Source organism: Schistocerca nitens, chromosome 1, assembly GCF_023898315.1.
Source record: "Schistocerca nitens isolate TAMUIC-IGC-003100 chromosome 1, iqSchNite1.1, whole genome shotgun sequence".
Classification (NCBI taxonomy): domain Eukaryota; kingdom Metazoa; phylum Arthropoda; class Insecta; order Orthoptera; family Acrididae; genus Schistocerca; species Schistocerca nitens.
Genome location: NC_064614.1, coordinates 769,606,328 through 769,627,781, shown reverse-complemented (window position 1 = coordinate 769,627,781; position 21,454 = coordinate 769,606,328). Strand labels below are relative to the sequence as shown.

At 38.6% G+C, this 21,454-nt stretch overlaps 1 protein-coding gene across 3 annotated transcripts in view; it reads right to left on the bottom strand.

Moving 5' to 3' along the window:
- Positions 1–1,237: 1,237 nt before the first annotated feature.
- The window catches only part of LOC126261300 (ras GTPase-activating protein-binding protein 1), a 157,431-nt gene continuing 137,214 nt past the window's right edge, over positions 1,238–21,454 (bottom strand). For all 3 annotated transcript variants that reach the window (XM_049958527.1, XM_049958526.1, XM_049958528.1), the window contains exons 11-12: positions 12,272–12,403; positions 1,238–2,743 (exon numbers count right to left, since the gene is read on the bottom strand). In XM_049958527.1, the coding sequence (XP_049814484.1) occupies positions 2,483–2,743; positions 12,272–12,403 (393 nt within the window). In that variant the 3' untranslated portion in view covers positions 1,238–2,482. The remainder of the gene's footprint in view (positions 2,744–12,271; positions 12,404–21,454) is intronic.

Genomic DNA, 21,454 nt, shown 5'->3' with positions numbered 1-21,454 from the left:
TTTAGGTGGTACTGGGTTTGAGGTATCTTTGCTAACATCGACCTTTAGAATGACAGCTCGGTGGTCGCTGAATCCTGCATTGTATTCTTCTAGAGTTCGGTTAAGTTTATTTCTATTTGCAAAAATTTGATCTAGAGCTGCCTTGGATGTGGGTGTTATTCTAGCAGGCTCGTTTACAAGGCCATGCAGATAATAATTTTTGCAATGTTAATCAATGTTTCCCTGTTTCTTTTGTGGGTGAGAAAGTCTATATTAAAGTCACTACATATAATCACATCCTGTTTACACTGACTTATTTTGGATAGAAACAAGTCCCTTATAACAGAAAATCATTAATACTACTGGAGGGGGGGGGGGGGGGACGGTAAATTGTAGCTACAATTAGATTTATATCTGTAAGCTTTATGGCTGCACATTCAAAGATCTTGTCTGTTCCTATTTCCTTTAGGGTAGGAAGTGGGCTATATTCCATGTGTTGTTTGATGAAGATGGCAACCCCACCATGTCCATCATTTGATCTGGAGTAGTGTTCACACAATTTGAAGTTAGGTAGCGAGATTAACTTAACTACATCAGTGCAGAGCCAGTGCTCCGCTAGGCATACTACTGAGATATCATCGAGTTCATTGGTCAGAAAAATGCTTAAGTCATCAGTTTTGTTGCTCAAGGATTGGACATTGTGATAATAGATTTTCAGGTCTGAGTGGGGTTTACTCAGGGGCTCAAAGTCATATTTACTGTGTCACTGACCTTTAGTTTAAATTGTGCTGTATTCCAGGTATGATGACTTCCGAGCAATTGTGCTGGTTCTGTTGGTCATTCTTTGCAGCCGACTCATCTTCCAGGTGGGCCTGAAAAGTATCCACATGCACTTCACACTGCTGAGGCATCACATTGACGTTTTGTAGGGATGTCTCGATAATGTTCACCATCACATTATTGATCCTTTCAGGTTCTTGACCTTTTTGAGGGGTCAGGGGGTTTGTGTTTTGTCTCTGTGACTTCGTGACCCATTTGTCTAGTGTAGTTTCCACGGTATGTTTTGCTAAATTCAGTGCCTGTATCAGGTGGAGGTTTGCAGTATTAATTTTACTATTTACATTTTGAACATCATATCTTCTGGGTATAGGATGGATATGGGCATGTATGCTCACAGTCACATGAAGTAACATGTGATTGACGTATAGTTCAATGACTGGTTTATGTTGCCCAAAGTCCATAAATAAGAAACAAAACACATTTGTTAACTCTGTATGCATTGTATTTTATTATTACATTATCACAGGGAGTATTAAAGGAAAGATGACGGGCACAGAAGGGAGATATGGAGGGAGACATCGTATAAATGTAATTCATTCTCAGGCAGAAAAATATTACAAAATACATGAAAAATGTATACTAAAAGTATCACAACTATTTCTGTATCACTGACAGTATTTAACATCAGAAATGAAACATGTCAAGGATTGCTGGAACATTTGTTGCAGTTTCTTCTTACACAAAATGTTTAATTCGTACGATCATCACTTTCTCTTAAAACGTTATTTCTTTAAGTTCCTACAACACACACAACTTGGTTTCCACAACACACCGTGATTCAAGTCTGCATTTTAATTACACAAACAAATACGAAGTTAGGGTCTCCAAAATTCTTCACATGAAAACTTAAGTTAAAAGCCACTCAACAAAAGAAGTATTTGAACGACTAGTTGCTGCAGTCCAAGAGAGGGTTCCTCCACATCCCTCTTCATAACCAGAAATGCCCTCAGAACTGTAAATGGCAGAACCTGGGAAAAAAGTGTCTGAACTGCCCTTTAACTTGATAAACTGTAGAAATGAACTGAACAAATAACATTAATGCAATTTTCTCTTTAGGCAACTACTGGTAATTAAAAGAAAAGGAAAATTAGCACCAATGTTCAGAAAGTATTCTTTAAAGTGTGCCTTTATCACTGTCCTAGTCACACTTTGGCACTTCCACAGTTCTCACAACATCTACGAAAATAAACACAGGTAGAGTTTTGTCGGAAAATTCCACGTAAACTCTCGACACTGAATGCACAAATCTCACCAATAACGCCGATGAGACTGATTTAGCCAAAAAGAAAGGAAAAAAAAAACCACAACAGCGACAGTGGTTGCAATGTTAGAAAGTTTTTAAAACAGTTCACTCTGGAAACTCATGCTTAAAGGGAAATGCAAGACTGTCTTGGGGAGGGCAAAAAAAAAAAACCACTTTGCTTGCAATTCAGTCAAGGTCGTCTTCAGTGTGCCAACGATGCATGTTGCAAATTACGCATTCTTTCTTGAATGATTTGTCACTTGCTTGGTTACTAATCCATTAAATAATTATATAACAATAGTACTGTTTTCATGACAAAATAAATCCCTGCTCAGAAAATTAAAAGCCTCAACATGATCGTTCTCCACAACTGAGAAACCATATGATGCAGAAGAGAGAACTCTTCTCACATTAAACTCGTTAGCGTCTATAATTACCCCTAGTCATACCACCACCTCTTCCCTCCCCTCGGCCAAAGCCGCCACGTCCCCCACCACGATGAAGGCCAGTACCTCCTCGTATCATGCCGCCTCGTGGGCCTCCCAGGCCACTGTTGGCACGACCACCAGCAATAAGTGTGTCACCGCTCGAGCCTAAGCGCCCTTGTTGGTCAACACGTAGCCTATTTGAGGATGTCTTCTTCTCTTCAACATTCAGCTTCTGATCTTGAAAGTAAATTGGCTAAAAACATAATGGAAGCATGTTATTAGTGACGTGTGTGCTCATGGAAAAGCATTTTTTATAAAAATAGCTCTCTCTCTCTCTCTCTCTCTCTCTCTCTCTCTCTGTGTGTGTGTGTGTGTGTGTGTGTGTGTGTGTGTGTGTGTGTGTGTGTGAATGCGATTACTCGCTGTGTACTGCATGTACTGAGTAGTAGACAGGCACATAGACAAGAACTGAAACATTGTCACTTATCTTATCTTATGGATGGGCGATTTACAGGGTAGGCACAAAGGAAAAGATGGTTTAGGCCATGGGCTGATGCTAAGAGACTGCAGGACTAGAGGTTGTGTTTGAAGGACAGTATCTGGACTTTATCCATTGTAAAATAACCACTGAAAACTCCCATGCTCTGCTCAGTAAAACGCTTTCCCTTATATGTTATACCCCAGGCTGAGCTGCTGAGCAATTAACTGCAAGGAGTACCATCAAATTTGGGGTCTGTTTTAAGATCACAGATCGTTGCTGTTATTTTATGACAAGTGGTTTGTGTTATTGGCAAATGATGCACGAATCTTGCCAATAACACCAAAGAGACTTTTTTTTTTTGTTTTTTTTTTTGTGTGTGTGTGTGGGGGGGGGGGGGGGGGGTAATAAAATAAAAATATAAAAAAATAAAATACCGACAGTGGCTGCAATGTTAGAGAGTTTTTAATACAGTTCACTCTGGAAACTCACACTTAAAGGGAAATGCAAGACTGTCTTGAGGGGCACAAAAAACCACTTTGCTTGCAATCCAGTCAAGGTCGTCTTCAGTGTGCCAATGATACATGCTGCAAATTACGCATTCTTTCTTGAATGATTTGTCACTTGCTTGGTTACTAATCCATTAAATAATTATATAACAAGAGGCAAGGTTTGAACAAAGGCATTCTTAAGTTTGATGCTTTTGGTCAGATGTGGCCAGGTTTTTGCAAAGATGTGTTTCCACTAAAGAGGGGGTGAAGGACTGTAAATCTTTAAATAATCCAGCATCTTGACATTCTAGCTGATGAGACATTTGAAGTAGACAAACTTCTGCAAAATGGTGGTTTCTGGTGGATGGATTAGTAATAGTGTCAGTTTGAATTTGAGTTTGGGTACACATCTGGAGTAGGTTTCTAGTGGCATATCTGGTTTAAGAGACTTGCAAGGCAAGGTGTAGGTTATACGAGAGGCTTATGGATTTCTCCAAGCATTAATACAGTCTTTAGGGGTGTAAATGCTGACAGGAGTACGAATGCAGACAATTCAAAGTATGTGAGTTTAACTCTGAGGTAGGGTGGAAAAACTGAGATTATGGTTAGAATCTCATCCCCAACAATAAGAACACTAGAAAAAAAAATCACGTTCGGATAGGAAAAGGACGGGGAAGGAAATCAGCAGTATCCTTTTCAAAATAATCACAAACTACAGAAAACCACTAGAGCCTTCATTGTCCACCTTTGTAATAATGGTACCGTACATGAAATATAACAAACAAATAATTTGAATTTCAATGTACTGTGTTTTACCTTCGGATCCATTTGTGGAAAAATCTTAGAATTTTCATTGTCAACATTCTAAAGTTGTGAGAGCAAATATGGAAAATTTTGAACAATACATTCGGTCAACAATCAGTAGCACATAAAGTATTAGCTGGCATAGTGAACTGGTAACCTGGTAGTTGCATGAACTAACTTTGTCACAAGACTAGGTCCAGTCACATTACAGTTCAAAGTAGTAAACAGTTTTACCTCACATTACAAGCAGGGAAAGTGACTGCACAAAATGACTTCACAGAAAGCTGCGAGAACTTGCTACAAACATCACTGGCTTCACTTTCCCTAACAACAAGGAAGATGTGATAGTGCCAACAAAGAAGGTGACAGAATGTGCGAGCAAATGTTAATATGCAAAAATTAGAGACTATGCTGAATGTAGCAGGATTCAAATACTGCCCCATGGCAGACTAAGTAAAATTCACACTTTTTTTGACATAGATAAATATGACACTAGACAGCAATTTTGGCAATGTTATGAACTATATAGGCAAAATCATCTTTATAGAAACTTCACAACTCTTGTCACACAGAATTGGACTTGCAGGTTAGCAAAAAAACTCTCAGAAACTCAACTATGGACTTTGGTTTTAAAAGGACTTGCAAAAAGAAGCTCCGGAATTGAAACAGCTGGTGTTTTATTTCACATTTGTGGATTCATGCACACTACAGTGTTAATAATGGTTGCAAGGTGACAGTGTGAAGAGCATTGTCATAAACAGTGCCAGGCAACACTTTATTGTTGAGTATGCGAAGTTCTGTTTATTGTTCACTTCTGTATGACAATAAGAGGAAAACACCGGATTATGATGCAGAAATACACAGAAAAATTTAAAAATACGTAGTGACAAGGGAAGATGAACATAGTTTTAATATGTCTAGCCCCCCCCCCCCCCCCCCTCTCTCTCTCTCTCTCTCTTTAAACTGAAGGACGAACGGCCGATGCTTTTGCTGTTGCGAGAAAGTCCGTTTCTGGGGCTGCAAGAGTTTTGCATCCACTTTCCCAATGCAGCAGTGAGAAGATTGAGGAAGCATTCTGAGACAAGATACAGGATTGTGCCTTGGCAAGAGAAAAAGACTTTCTTTAAAAAACTGATTTATACAGATGGAAAAAAAGATGAGGTCAGGAGTGGGATTTAGGTGCAGGGACGGAAACAAATCAGAAATTAGCACTTGGGAATCATACTGCAAATAATAATAAACAATGGAAAGTACCAGATGGAATAACATTATTGTGAAAAGGATAGTAACAGTCTATCACTATAATGAGGAGACATTCAGTTGCAGACAGGCACAACGAAAATAAGAAATTAGCACTTGGGAATCATACTGCAAATAATAATAAACAATGGAAAGTACCAGATGGAATAACATTATTGTGAAAAGGATAGTAACAGTCTATCACTATAATGAGGAGACATTCAGTTGCAGACAGGCACAACGAAAAGACTACTAGACATTTTAGCTATCGACTAGAAGGCATTCTTCACCAGTAGAAAACATGCACACACAACTCACACATATATGGCCTGTGTGTGTGTGTGTGTGTGTGTGTGTGTGTGTGTGTTTCCTATTTTGAATGGCTTTTGGACAAGCTAACATTTAAAGCAGTCTTTTCGCTGTTCCTGACTGCGACGCAATGTCTCCTCTATGTTGTTGGTACTAAACAGTAGAAATAAAATGTATTAAGTGAACACTTGAAGAAAAAAGTGAGCTAGCTAAAACTAAGAAGGATAGAAATGTGTAGAGGGAAGAAAAGAGGGGATTGGGGAACAATTGTTTGGCATGTAGTATTGTCCCTGAGAAATTTCCTATGTTGACAATGTTAATTTGCATCTGATTTTGCATCAACGTATTTAATTTTCTTGCAATTTACACTTTATGAAAATATGTCCATGGGGGGAGAAAACAAACAACATTGGCAGTCGAGTAGCATTTACAAACTTGAAGTTTCTGGACACCAGTGCACTCTACACAGCACATCTAAACCAGCAGCCAGTAACAATTGATGCCATATATACTGCCACTGTCACACTCAACTTGGCACAGTGACTGAAGGGAGTAATGAGGTATCATGACCAATCACAACCATTTCCATACTGTGTGCTGCACATGAGCAGCATCGTGATTTTTGTGACACCTTTGTCAAATCGTATTTAGCATTTTTCACCATTTGGCCACTTGTAGTGCTAGCTAACACCTTTGCTCAGTTTGCGTTGCTCAAAACCTCATATGTTTTCGGTTTAAACACAGCACTAGTTACTCCCCTCCTTACTCCCCTCCCCCTCCCTCTCCTTTTTTTTATTTTTTTTATTTTAAAAGACGCTTGAAAAGCATAAAAGTGGGGTTGAGCGCAGGGGAGCTGTACCTACACATCGTTAATGACTCTTGTGTTTGCATTTCATTTCAAGTTGGGTGTGTACTTGTGTAACACTGTTTTCTTCCTGCAATACTAACCTAATGAACAAGTTAATAAGCCAGTGTATACAATGGGAGGCAATTCAAGGATGGAGGGGAGGGGAGGGGGGCATATGGCAAAAGGAAGCCGATTTCATTTTGAGCATCATCAGTGAAGTGTACTGTCTTATCACTAGACAGACTTTGTATCACTACCAAGCTAAAGCTTAACTTTAGATTTGTACCGTTAATCCAAGAATTTCATATCTCTTATCAAATTTTATTGTCAAACCATGAAAGGACAACGTGCAATGGATCTTCAGTTTGTGCAACAGCTTGCTTTTACAGATTATTATGTAATATGGAATGAAAATGAGGAAAACTGTAACAGTTAATTACCTTGAGACCACACTGCTTGAACACAGCCAAGTGCGAAACAGTATTTTTGTGTGTTGACTGACAGAATATCTGTACCAAAATTGCTCAGGATGCAGTTGAGATACATACATTAGGTTTGTTATCTTGGCAGTATTGTAACAACAGTTACAGTGAAACCCCCCCTATTAAGGGACTTAAAAAAATGTGATAAATGAGGGAAATTGTAAAATGTGGGAAACAACATTTTAGGCTGTAAAAGTTACATACAGGATACCCACCTGCATTTTCGCACTTTATGTATGATATATGTACATAGCACGCTTCAAAAAATTTGTCAGGGACATTTTTACTATCTAATACTGATTTATTAGATAATAAAAACCCCTGATGTAACTGGAACTGATAACTGTCTGCAAAGTAGGAACGTCTGATTCAATTTCATACATCATTATCAATGTTTTTGAAAGCCTGCAGCTCTCATTAATTATTTAAATAATGAAATACTGCACTAGTTACGTATTTTTTCATCCTTAGTAAAACACATTTCGAGAATTTTTCTCGTTGTCAAGTGCAAACATACACATTAGTATTGTGTGTGTGAATATGTGTATCATTCTGCGTCTCTTGCACTGTAGTCATCTTTTTGAAGTTATCAGGTACTGTGTGTCCTCAGTTATGCAGAAAACCACACACATACACAGAAACTATCACTCACATTGTTTGTTTGTGTAAAATCACAAAAAATACATACGTAAATACTGCACTTGACAACAAGAATAGATTCTCAGAACATGTTTTGCTTGGTAAGAAAAAAGTACGTAACCGGCGGTACGTTTAAACTAAAAACATTTGAGCAACACCAAGTGAATAATTGAGTCAATTAGTGCTACAAGATGCCAGATACCGAAATTTCGATAAAGATATCACGATGATCACAACAATCAAAACACTGCATTTGCGCAGTTACTCCCATCAGTAGTAGAGCTTTGCAGATGTGGGAGATGCGGCACGAATTGTTCCAACTTTAACATGTTTACCAGTTCAAATCTGCTGAGTAGAATGCCCTGGTGTCAAGAAACTTAACCACGTAATATGTAAACACTACTGGATGGCCAACATCTTGCCAGCCCCATTTTTTTCTCTATGAACATTTTTTGTAACGCATAAATCGCAGGAAAATTATAACTACGTTGACGCAAAATTGGGTGCAAATTAACATTGTGGACTGGACATAGGAAATTTTTTTATCGTTCCCATCAAATGTCGTAAACAGCGGGAAAATGTAAAGGTAGGTTTATACTGTATCAACCAAATGGTGGCTTGCACAGTATGTATGTAGATGTAGATACAGAAATCACTAGTACAGCACAAAATGGAGCAAAGTTTGTTGTGATAAACATTCTTTGTGCACAATCCAATATCGTTATGCTAACTAGTAAATGACTGCTTTTTTTTATCTGATCCTGTTGAACTATTTCTGTTTTTTGATGTTTGAATACATGGAATTTTATGTACAGACACAAACTGTGACAGTCAATCATATGTAATTACAGCATTTTTCACAAATGTTCAACTTCTTTTAAATATCAATCTGTCTGTTACATGGAACTGTAGACTGACCTTCACTCGAATCAGAGTGCGTCAGTTCGCAGAATGAGATCACTAGCACTGTTTTCTTCTAACATTCAAAGTTTACACTTTTCATTACATTTTTAATCAAGTTATACCAAGTAACCCTGCTATTTGTTTAAGATTGTTTCAAGTGGTGTCATCTTCCTTGAATCATATAGCAGCAATGTAGTGGACTCTGAGGTGAATGGGGGGAAGCAGCTATCAAAGAAATGTCCCATTTCAACATCATTTTCTTCAACACTGTACAATGCTGCCTATATACGGAATGACAATACCTTATCAAATTTACTACCACCCGCTGCCGGCCGAAAGTGGTATGTTGCATTACTTTTATTTTCTGCTGCCTAGAGACGTATCCCAATTCATAACCACTATGCCAAATTTATTAGCTTGGGTTTTTGTTTTGTCTAACATCTCAGCAGAAGCAATGCCAACATTTTTGCAGAAATTGTGGGTAGGAGTGCCATTTTGTTCCTACAAGCAGCTTGGAAACTTAACATCATGTCAGATGGAATAGCTTATCAAACACTACAAATATGTGTTACTTAGTAAATACTTCCACCCATAGCAAAAATACATATGAAGGTGGGTCAAATATAAGCAAAGTTTTTATTTATTTTAAATTTATTTGATATTACTACATCAATATGCGTTCCTTTTCTAGTCAAGTCATTTGGTTTAGAAATACATGTAGCCCACTGCATTGGCAGCTTCCTGATGGAATCATGCACATGAAGCCCTCGAATCATTTGCCTCCTACTGCCTAATGGAGAGGTACTAAGAAATGAAATAAGATGTTGGTTGAATGGTGTCCTTTTCATTTCTTCTAATTTCTGACTTGTGAAAGCTGCATTTTGAGAGTCGGCAATGTGATGAAGAATGACTTCTCGTATTGGTTGATCATGTAGTTTGGTGCGAGAAGTAAGTCTATCCTCACTTTAAAAGTTACAGTAATGTGATGTTTTGATGGTGCACTACTTAAAGAAAAATAAATATGCAACATACTGCACCACGCAAAGAACACATTCGTAAGCACCTTGCCAGATGACAACCGAGTTGTGACTTTCACTGAGGTTGCCTCACTCTTCCATCGTCGCTCTTGACTGTGAAGTGTACCCGATTTTTATCACAGATCACAATATGACTCAAAAATACTTCTCTCCTGCAGTAAATACTGTGAATGTGTTTCACTGACATTTGGACATTTAAATTTGTGTTCTGCAAATATCAAGACATCTTCCTGGTGCACACTACATGGTGGCCTAATTACTTTATGATGATGACTTGATGCTATTTTAACTTAATATGATCCGGGAAGTAACTTTGAATACTAGTCAAATGTATCAACTTCAGTGAGGTCACAATTGTCACTACTGTTCTAATACATTATGATTGACTGTTGACGGCAATTGTGGCTTATTTTTAACCAGTTAATGGCCTTCTTGGAACTCCTCGTGCCAAGAAACACACAATGTCTTGAAACTGTTTCACCACAGCGTGCTGTCAATCTCAATGAAATTTCTGCTGGCTGCATGCTTTCACAAGTAAGAAATTTGACGACTCTGTCACTCAGTTGTAGAGTACCAATCAATTGCTAAATCATTGTAGGTACTAACACAGGAAGTCTACAATTAATGTTCTACTTTCAAAACACTGTAGGAAACCACTGCTCACAATGACATCAAATTTGAACAGCATATTATTGACATCACAGAAGAAGACAAAAAAATTAAAAAAAATTTGGGCAATAGATGGCACTGTAAGCATCAGAAATGTGCCCAACAAGAGATGCATGGCACAAGGATATTCCTCAGTTTGTTTCTGCCCAGCATGACTGTCTCCACGAACAGCTTACTGCTGGTATAGCTCTTTTACAAGAATGGTGACTATGCGCTAGTAGCCCTGCGGAAGTTTTTGTCACTCACGAGTACGAAAATAAGCTCTGGTCCTATGTCAGCTAAGGGTCTGGAGAAAACGATTACAGAACTCAAAAAGACAGGTTCTAATGAAGTGGAATGTGGTGTAGACAGAGGAAAGCAGGTGATAAGTTGGTCGAAGATGTGACCACAGCACTGCAGGAGTGGTAGAGCAGTGGTGTGCAAACATGCGATGTTAGGGGAATTGCGAAAATGTTGGAGCTGACTGTGGACATGGTGCATAAAATCCTACGAAACATCCTGCATTGCTACCCACACAAAAATCACCTTTGTTAGTAGTTGCTTCCTGTCAGCCTGCCAGCAACACAATTGTTAGCTCTGGAATTTCTTGCTTGCATTGAAGTGGACAATGAATGGCCATGGGACATTCTGAGGATGGATGAAACCAATTTCCATCTCCAACATGTCAATAAGCAAAATTGCAGGATATGGGCAGCAGAAGATATGTACGCACGTCAACCTGTACCACTTCATTCTGCAAAGGTGACTGTGTGGTACAGGTTGAGGGCATCATTTATCGTACGGCCATATTTTTCAAGGAGGCGAATTCTGCATGTCCTATTACCTGTACCATCACTGGTGAACACTATGAGAGTCTCTTGCACACCAACACCGTTCCAACCCTTGAACAGTGTGGATGTGTGGGTAGAATCATTTTGTGGACGATGGGGCTCATCCGCATAATGCACCATCACTGAACCACCTGCTGCAGAGGCATTTCGGAAATGCTAAAATTATCAGCTGTCATTTCCCTACATCCTAGCCATTCAGATCACCTGATCTTAATCTGTGTCAATTCTGGCTACGGGGTTATCTGAAAGATGAAGTGTTCAGTGTTCCAATTACAGATGTAGCTGAATCGAAGGGCCATATTGTGCAACAAATTTCCAATGTGTACCCTGAAGACACTCTGGTCTCTTGTGGAAAATGTTGTTTCTCTATATCAAGTGGTGGCAGAAAACTGCGTACAGCACACCGAATACATCTTACACTGGTCTCATGACACAAACCAAAGTCACTGTGCTTTTTATGCAAATTTTGGCCACGGGAAAATTAAAAACTGTTGTCATTTTGCTTTTTATGTGGTTTTTGGTCTAATGACAATTAAACATGTACGTTTCCTATCCAATGTGGAATGTGATATGATCTTGCCGTGGACGGCGGGGTTATGTTAACTGACACTGCCACAACTGTTTACTGCTGAGCTTACGCACATTGAACAGTACGGATGGTGCAATGGCAATAGAATCCATAGTCTTCGCATTGCCATTTATCTGTCGTTTGTAGCCAACCCCGTTTACATCAAGATGAACAGATTACTACCTACTAGTAAAATTTTCATTATTTTTTACCCCGTGACATTTCCCCCTTGTGTCAATAATATGTTGTTCATATTTGACATCATTCTGAGCAGTGGCCACCTTTCTACAGCATTTTGAAACAGGAACTTTAATTTCTGTCATCCTGTGTCTAGGTCTGAGAAAGCGATCTACCTACCATAGCCATTCCTGATGTCTCCACCCACCCCTTCAGCTATACCCCAAACACACAAGGTCTAGCTTATATATATTTCTCTAAATATTGTATCCTGATCTTCAACAAGTGTTTAACATAGCTGAACTCACCCGTTTGTTAAGCAATGTCTGTACAGAACTCGCTTCTTCATATATGATGAAACCGTAGTTTGGCCTGTTTCCTGTATTTTGTTTTGCATGGATTCGTAAATTTACGATACGTCCATAGGCACTAAATAATTCCTGAAAATAAATAAATAAATAAAATCAGAGAATGTATTTTATGGACTCTCAGAGAAGAGACAATTTCAGGATATTAGTGACAGATCAATAACACACACTCACTAAGTCATCATGATAAAAATTAACTGCAGTAAACAAAATGCAATACAGCAGAAGATATAGCACCCCGTCTTCTTCAAAACTGTAATTCGCAGAAATTCAAGTGAAGGTGATAAATTTAGAAGAGATACAACTTTGACATAGTTCAAGCAAACTTAAAACCTCAAAGAAACCACAAGACAATAGTAAGATTAATTTAACTCAACTATGGTTGTAGCACTATAGCATTATTGTCATTTAAATCAAACCACACAACATTAAGTTCTATTAATTACTGGGAACTACAAATACTTTATGAATTATAATCTTCACAAAATGAGCCCTCTACCTAAAGGCTAGGCTACACAATTTCAGAAAACTATGTACAGAAATCTTGTTCATGAGAGGAGTATAAATAGTAAAAACAATTTGTAGATACAGTAAAATCCCTTTCTAAGTTATCTCTGGGGATTCAAATTGTATTTTTTCCCTACAATGGGACTCTCCCCTTAAACAGTGGTTTGTCTCGCTTACACCTGTTAGATGATACAATGGTTCATAAATGACAAGCTATCAGGTGCCAGATCCTATACTATACTATACTATAGCTTAAAATGAACTGAAAACTGGTTTTCAGTTTTTGGTTACATGTCAAATCATCAATTTGTATTGCGATTTACAGAAAGCATCCGAAATGAATAAGTCGGTTTTATTCCCATGTGGTTTTATTCTACTAGTGATACCAGATAATTATATATACCTTTTTTGCTTTAAATGAAAATGTACTGAAAATATTACTTTCCTTCCTTATTCCATTATAATGTCGTAACAGGTGATTGCCCTTCAACCAGTTGAAGTATCAGAAACTGACTGAACTGATGAAAACTAGCTCCTAACATTATCAAGTTCTTGCACAACTGCAAGGAAACTTCTTGTGGGTGAACACCCACCCCCCACACCCCTTTCAATATTGTCTTCACTGTCACCACCATCTACTGCTCGCATTACATTTCCTCCTAAAGGAATGTTTTCACTCTTTATTTTGGGTGGTCATTTCAAGAGGATATCAATCTCTGAATAATGACACAGCAATATTTTTCGTGTTCAGTGTAGAAGAACCTTCAGCCTTAGTATTTGGAAAAGGCACTAATCAAATGCATAAAAAAGGCAGCATCAACTGCCTCTCTTTGAAATTACAGGCAGTTAAACCTTATGAGTGTCTTCAATGTGAATTAGTCAGCTGTTTACTGACGAAAATATCATGGGTACAATTCGACACTCTGATGGACAACAGACTGAGATGATGGTTTCATTTGTGCCCTAAAGAGGCAGTCATGATTTTTGTTCAAATTATCATTCGCAGGGCACATTTCAGGAAAATTTCCTTTTTTGAAAGCACTTTTTATTAAAATATCAGGTGTTGGAATGACATGCTTGCTGTGTGAGCCACTGTATCATTACCAAAACTTAACTGCAATGTGATCCTGTGGTTTCTACCACTTCATCTCTTAAGGTTAATAGGATACATGAAAGAAATTTTCCTCTACAGTAAGCAATGACAAAGTTCTACTTTTTTTTTTTTTTTTTTTTTTTTTTTTTTTTTTAACATTAACCTCAACTTTCTAGAATGACAAAGTAGTTCACAGAGCAAGAATTAATTATCATATCAGAATTTAATAAACAACACACCTGAAATTACCTATTTACCATCTGAAATACAATGGGTGCAAGATATATCAAACATTATGACTGGCAGTAACAAACCTCTTGATATCAAAAAGTAAACGTTTGTTACGAGTTGTTTGTTTCAACAACTATTTTATACAGAAAAAACTTAATGTGTCCTGATCCCACTATTAGATTTCAGGCCAAGTGTAGTGTCTCTCAATATTGACACCAGAGCACAGCTGATGCCACTTACTCAGAGGTAACGTCAACTTCCTGTTATTTATTATAATTCAGTCTAATATTGTGACATTAACAACAACGGAAATTCTGTGATTTGGAGTCGCGCCTAAGCCAATCGTGTGTGTGTGTGTGTGTGTGTGTGTGTGTGTGTGTGTGTGTGTGTGTGTGCAAGCGCATGCACGCTATGTGTGCGTGTGCGCATGCCGGAAGACCTGGGGATCGAAACCTAGTGGTTAGTACAATTTTCTGTTGCACGTTTCTATGCACAACAAATAAGTCAACTATAGAGGATAACATTCCATGCAGGAAAAATATATCTAAAAACAAAGATGATGTGACTTACCATACGAAAGCGCTGGCAGGTCGATACATCTACATCTACATCTATACTCCGCGAGCCACCTTACGGTGTGTGGCGGAGGGTACTTATTGTACCACTATCTGATCCCCCCTTCCCTGTTCCATTCACGAATTGTGCGTGGGAAGAACGACTGCTTGTAAGTCTCCGTATTTGCTCTAATTTCTCGGATCTTTTCGTTGTGATCATTACGCGAGATATATGTGGGCGGTAGTAATATGTTGCCCATCTCTTCCCGGAATGTGCTCTCTCGTAATTTCGATAATAAACCTCTCCGTATTGCGTAACGCCTTTCTTGAAGTGTCTGCCACTGGAGCTTGTTCAGCATCTCCGTAACGCTCTCGCGCTGACTAAATGTCCCCATGACGAATCGCGCTGCTTTTCGCTGGATCATGTCTATCTCTTCTATTAATCCAACCTGGTAAGGGTCCCATACTGATGAGCAATACTCAAGAATCGGACGAACAAGCGTTTTGTAAGCTACTTCTTTCGTCGATGAGTCACATTTTCTTAGAATTCTTCCTATGAATCTCAACCTGGCGCCTGCTTTTCCCACTATTTGTTTTATGTGATCATTCCACTTCAGATCGCTCCGGATAGTAACTCCTAAGTATTTTACGGTCGTTACCGCTTCCAATGATTTACCACCTATGGCATAATCGTACTGGAATGGATTTCTGCCCCTATGTATGCGCATTATATTACATTTATCTACATTTAGGGAAAGCTGCCAGCTGTCGCACCATTCATTAATCCTCTGCAGGTCTTCCTGGAGTACGTACGAGTCTTCTGATGTTGCTACTTTCTTGTAGACAACCGTGTCATCTGCAAATAGCCTCACGGAGCTACCGATGTTGTCAACTAAGTCATTTATGTATATTGTAAACAATAAAGGTCCTATCACGCTTCCTTGCGGTACTCCCGAAATTACCTCTACATCTGCAGATTTTGAACCGTTAAGAATGACATGTTGTGTTCTTTCTTCTAGGAAATCCTGAATCCAATCACAAACCTGGTCCGATATTCCGTAAGCACGTATTTTTTTCACTAAACGTAAGTGCGGAACCGTATCAAATGCCTTCCTGAAGTCCAGGAATACGGCATCAATCTGCTCGCCAGTGTCTACGGCACTGTGAATTTCTTGGGCAAATAGGGCGAGCTGGGTTTCACATGATCTCTGTTTGCGGAATCCATGTTGGTTATGATGAAGGAGATTTGTATTATCTAAGAACGTCATAATACGAGAACACAAAACATGTTCCATTATTCTACAACAGATTGACGTAAGTGAAATAGGCCTATAATTATTCGCATCTGATTTATGACCCTTCTTGAAAATGGGAACGACCTGTGCTTTCTTCCAGTCGCTAGGTACTTTACGTTCTTCCAGAGATCTACGATAAATTGCTGATAGAAAGGGGGCAAGTTCTTTAGCATAATCACTGTAGAATCTTAAGGGTATCTCGTCTGGTCCGGATGCTTTTCCGCTACTAAGTGATAGCAGTTGTTTTTCAATTCCGATATCGTTTATTTCAATATTTTCCATTTTGGCGTCCGTGCGACGGCTGAAGTCAGGGACCGTGTTACGATTTTCCGCAGTGAAACAGTTTCGGAACACTGAATTCAGTATTTCTGCCTTTCTTCGGTCGTCCTCTGTTTCGGTGCCATCGTGGTCAACGAGTGACTGAATAGGGGATTTAGATCCGCTTACCGATTTTACATATGACCAAAACTTTTTAGGGTTCTTGTTTAGATTGTTTGCCAATGTTTTATGTTCGAATTCGTTGAATGCTTCTCTCATTGCTCTCTTTACGCTCTTTTTCGCTTCGTTCAGCTTTTCCTTATCAGCTATGATTCGACTACTCTTAAACCTATGGTGAAGCTTTCTTTGTTTCCGTAGTACCTTTCGTACATGATTGTTATACCACGGTGGATCTTTCCCCTCGCTTTGGACCTTAGTCGGTACGAACTTATCTAAGGCGTACTGGACGATGTTTCTGAATTTTTTCCATTTTTGTTCCACATCCTCTTCCTCAGAAATGAACGTTTGATGGTGGTCACTCAGATATTCTGCGATTTGTGCCCTATCACTCTTGTTAAGCAAATAGATTTTCCTTCCTTTCTTGGCATTTCTTGTTACACTTGTAGTCATTGATGCAACCACTGACTTATGATCACTGATACCCTCTTCTACATTCACGGAGTCGAAAAGTTCCGGTCTATTTGTTGCTATGAGGTCTAAAACGTTAGCTTCACGAGTTGGTTCTCTAACTATCTGCTCGAAGTAATTCTCGGACAAGGCAGTCAGGATAATGTCACAAGAGTCTCTGTCCCTGGCTCCAGTTCTGATTGTGTGACTATCCCATTCTATACCTGGTAGATTGAAGTCTCCCCCTATTACAATAGTATGATCACGAAACTTCTTCACGACGTTCTGCAGGTTCTCTCTGAGGCGCTCAACTACTACGGTTGCTGATGCAGGTGGCCTATAGAAGCATCCGACTATCATATCTGACCCACCTTTGATACTTAACTTAACCCAGATTATTTCACATTCGCATTCGCTAATAACTTCACTGGATATTATTGAATTCTTTACTGCTATAAATACTCCTCCACCATTGGCGTTTATCCTATCCTTGCGGTATATAATCCATTCTGTGTCTAGGATTTCGTTACTGTTCACTTCCGGTTTTAACCAACTTTCCGTTCCTAATACTATATGCGCACTATTTCCTTCAATAAGAGATACTAATTCAGGAACCTTGCCCTGGATACTCCTGCAGTTTACCAATATTACGTTAACTTTTCCTGTTTTTGGTCTCTGAGGACGGACGTTCTTTATCAACGATGATAATGTTCTCTCTGGTAAGCCGTCAGGTATTTTATCGTTTCGCCCAAGGGGGGGTCCCTCTAACCTAAAAAACCCCCGTGTGCACGCCACACGTACTCTGCTACCCTAGTAGCTGCTTCCGGTGTGTAGTGCACGCCTGATAGACACACAAACAAACACAATCATACACACAAAATTCTAGCTTTCGCAACCAACGGTTGCTTCATCAGGAAAGAGGGAAGGAGAGGGAAAGACGAAAGAATGTGGGTTTTAAGGGAGAGGGTAAGGAGTCATTCCAATCCCGGGAGTGGAAAGACTTATTTGTAAAGGAACAAATGTCTGCTTGTGTCTGTGTATGTGGGGTTGGATATGGGTGTGTGTGCGAGTGTATACCTGTCCTTTTTTTCCCCCTAAGGTAAGCCTTTCCGCTCCCGGGATTGGAATGACTCCTTACCCTCTCCCTTAAAACCCACATCCTTTCGTCTTTCCCTCTCCTTCCCTCTTTCCTGATGAAGCAACCGTTGGTTGCAAAAGCTAGAATTGTGTGTGTATAATTGTGTTTGTTTGTGTGTCTATCGACCTGCCAGCACTTTTGTTTGGTAAGTCTCATCATCTTGGTTTCATATATGTCAACACATTTTGTATTTTAATACACCACAATTTTAATGCATTTAACTTTCGTTTTCATAGGGGCTATTTTTGGGTTTTTCCCTTCTTCCTCCCCATGTGGAGTAAACAGGTGCTGCATTGGACTCATATTCTCTGTTAAAGAACATAAACTGACAAGTATAAAGCCTACTAGGCCAGCCGAAGATCAAGGAAGATTAACTTCAGGACATCACAAAGCCACTGTTCCTTAAAATTGTTTGAATGTAAGAAGTTCACCTGTTAATAATCTCAATTTTGTGGAGTGTAATACTAATGAAGGAAAATAAATCAGCACGATATTTCATGCTGACCTTTTACACCAGAGTGATGGCAAAATGTGAAATTTATTTTTTCGGAGCTTTTTTAAAAACAATCACTGAAATTCCAAATTAAAACCATGAGAAGTTAACAGTAGACAATGTCTGTGACATCCAGCCACGTGGCTTGCACCACACAGCACATTGAATTTGAGAGGTAATTTTTTTCCCCCCCCCTTCTGCTCTGATTGGATAAAGTTACTGACATTTACAACCAGATGCATTAGAACACTAAAAGTTGACACACTTTGGGTGATTTCTCTGCACTTAATATATTATTTCACAAATGCAAGTATTTTACACTAAAACTCAAGAACATGATTCCACTAGAAATCTAAACATTTCACACACTGATGATTATGCAGTTGCTCAATATAGTCCTACTTCACAAAGACCACTGAAACATCGGGAACTCCAATTGAATACATTACAACTGGAAACTGGTTAATCAACCAAAAACCTCACTGATTACATATTGATTGGAACAGGAAAATTTTGCGAAAATGAAGCAGCAAAAATCGGCGATTTTTATAAGATATAGTGAATTTCATTATGCTATACAGACTGCAGCTTTGAAATTGCATTGTATCTTCTAACCTCATCAAGGCTGAAGTAACAGTTCATTTCCTGTGTAACTAGTTTTGATGCGATGATGAAAACAGTGCTGAATTTGGGTAAAAATATCACCAATTTTGGCACCAAAAAGCACCAAATTTGGAGGGAAGGGGAGGTGCAACAGCAAAGGATACACCGACTTTGGTAAAAAAAATGATGACTTTGGCAAAGAAAAACTACTGACAAATATCGAAAAAATTTGAGGGCAAATTTGGAGAATCAGCAAATTTTAGGGGAAAAAAAAATTGGTCAGATGTGAGTACGACTCTCACTATGAGGATTTGGTACAAACTTACTTATGTATCCATACCACTCATCCAACCTGAAAATCCAGAATCTTTGTGATTGTTGCCGGCCATCGACACTGATACTGACAACAAATCGGTTCCGGGACTTCCAAGGCTTCAGAGAATGTTTTGAGTCTGGAGTCTGATAACAAATGGCAAAAGAAATATTTTTCGTGCAATGTAATTACAAATTAATAGTATGCAGGTTTTTCCTTTTTGTTGTACTATTGCTTACTGCCAGATATCATAATTCTACATCAACAGGAAGTACCATATACCTTTTATATGAGTAAGTACCAAAATGTGTGTCATAACTGGCCATATCTTTTGATTGCACTGACATATAATCTTAGGTTTTGTACTCCACCAACATATCGTAGCAGAACATTGTGTTTTCTATAAATTTTAACTTCATTCATCAATCTGCACACGAAAAAAATGTCCACAACAACAACAACAACAACAACACACACACACACACACACACACACACACACACACACACACACACACACACAGACTGATCCTATAAGGGTTCCATGTTTACTGAATGAGGTACACAACCCCGTTTTTATTAAGAAAAGAACACCGCCAAATTTGGGGAAAAGGCCATAAAATACAATGTTCTAACCTACCAACTGAAAGGAACAACCACAAATTCTGCTGCAACTTATTTAAAAATGGAAAATTGAGTTCCAGGCATGTTAGAAATTATGAAAAAACTTAGCAATCTGTGAATAGTTTCATATTTATTCCTTAACCCTTTTTGTGCCAGACGTTTTCTCAAAAGATCATGTTAAAAGTGCCATGCGATTTTACAGTAAAATGCAGACCTCTGCCATACTTGCAATAAAATCTAAACTAATGCATAAAGGAATGTAATTTTTTTTTACTTTTTAGGGAATGCTGCTAGCTACATTAATAAGTGCAATACACATTGTCACAGAACATATTTTCAGAGAAAAAAATTATTTTCATGATGGGGTTTATCGAAAAAAATTAAAACTTTGATTTCAGTTTACTCTGAGACCCACCAAATGATGATATACTCAAAAATTCCAGGTATATATAGAATCTCTCTAGTTTCCTTAACAAAAACACCATAAAGGAATACAAAATTTTTGTTTATTTCACTCAGGAAAAAATGAAAAAGAACATAACATTACAAAAAAAAAAAAAATTGTTTTGCTCTGAACGTGTTCTCAGTTCTTCAGTCATAAATCACTGACAAATGTGAGGTTGCAGTTATGACAACTACTTGCACACATGCTGACCAACACATGAAGGATGCAGTCCTTTCTTGCAACAAACACATACTGTTCGTGAACGCCGCTTCTTATCCTTCGTAGAACAAACACTCCAGTAGCGTTCCTTTCTCCCTGGAAGAGTCTCTACACCATATACTGTTGGAGCAGGTACATTTATATCTATTGCACTTGTGGCTGCAGTCCTTGCCTGAAACCACTGTTCAGAAAGTTTGCAAATGACTATGCTGTTAAACTTCAGCCGTGTCAGCGGTTTGTCGCTGGGGTTTAGGCTTTCCTTATACAAAACATATGCATTCAGCAACATCCTGGCAATTATGCTGAACACTACCTTCTTCCACATCTTGACAGTCCTCCTCTCATCTAAATAGCAGTATGCCATCATATCAGATGAGTCAATGCCACCCATATACTTATTATATTCAAAAATAACATCCGATTTCTTGACCGACTGTCTATTGCGAATTGTCTTTTCTGATGATGTAGCAGAGGATGATGTACTCACAAGGAGGACTGGATTTCTCTGTGATTTCTTCTGTCTGAAGCCACAGAGAAGTATAAAAGATTTCTTGAAAAACTTTAGCTGACCTACAGAATAATTCAATAGAAGACCACGTGGCAGGAATTTTCTGTTTCTTCTAATTGTTCCCGTTAGATAACTGCCAACTGAATACAGCTTTTCTGCCAGAGGACTAGATGTAAAAAAGTTATCGCAAAACACATGGTAACCTTTTTGCATGTA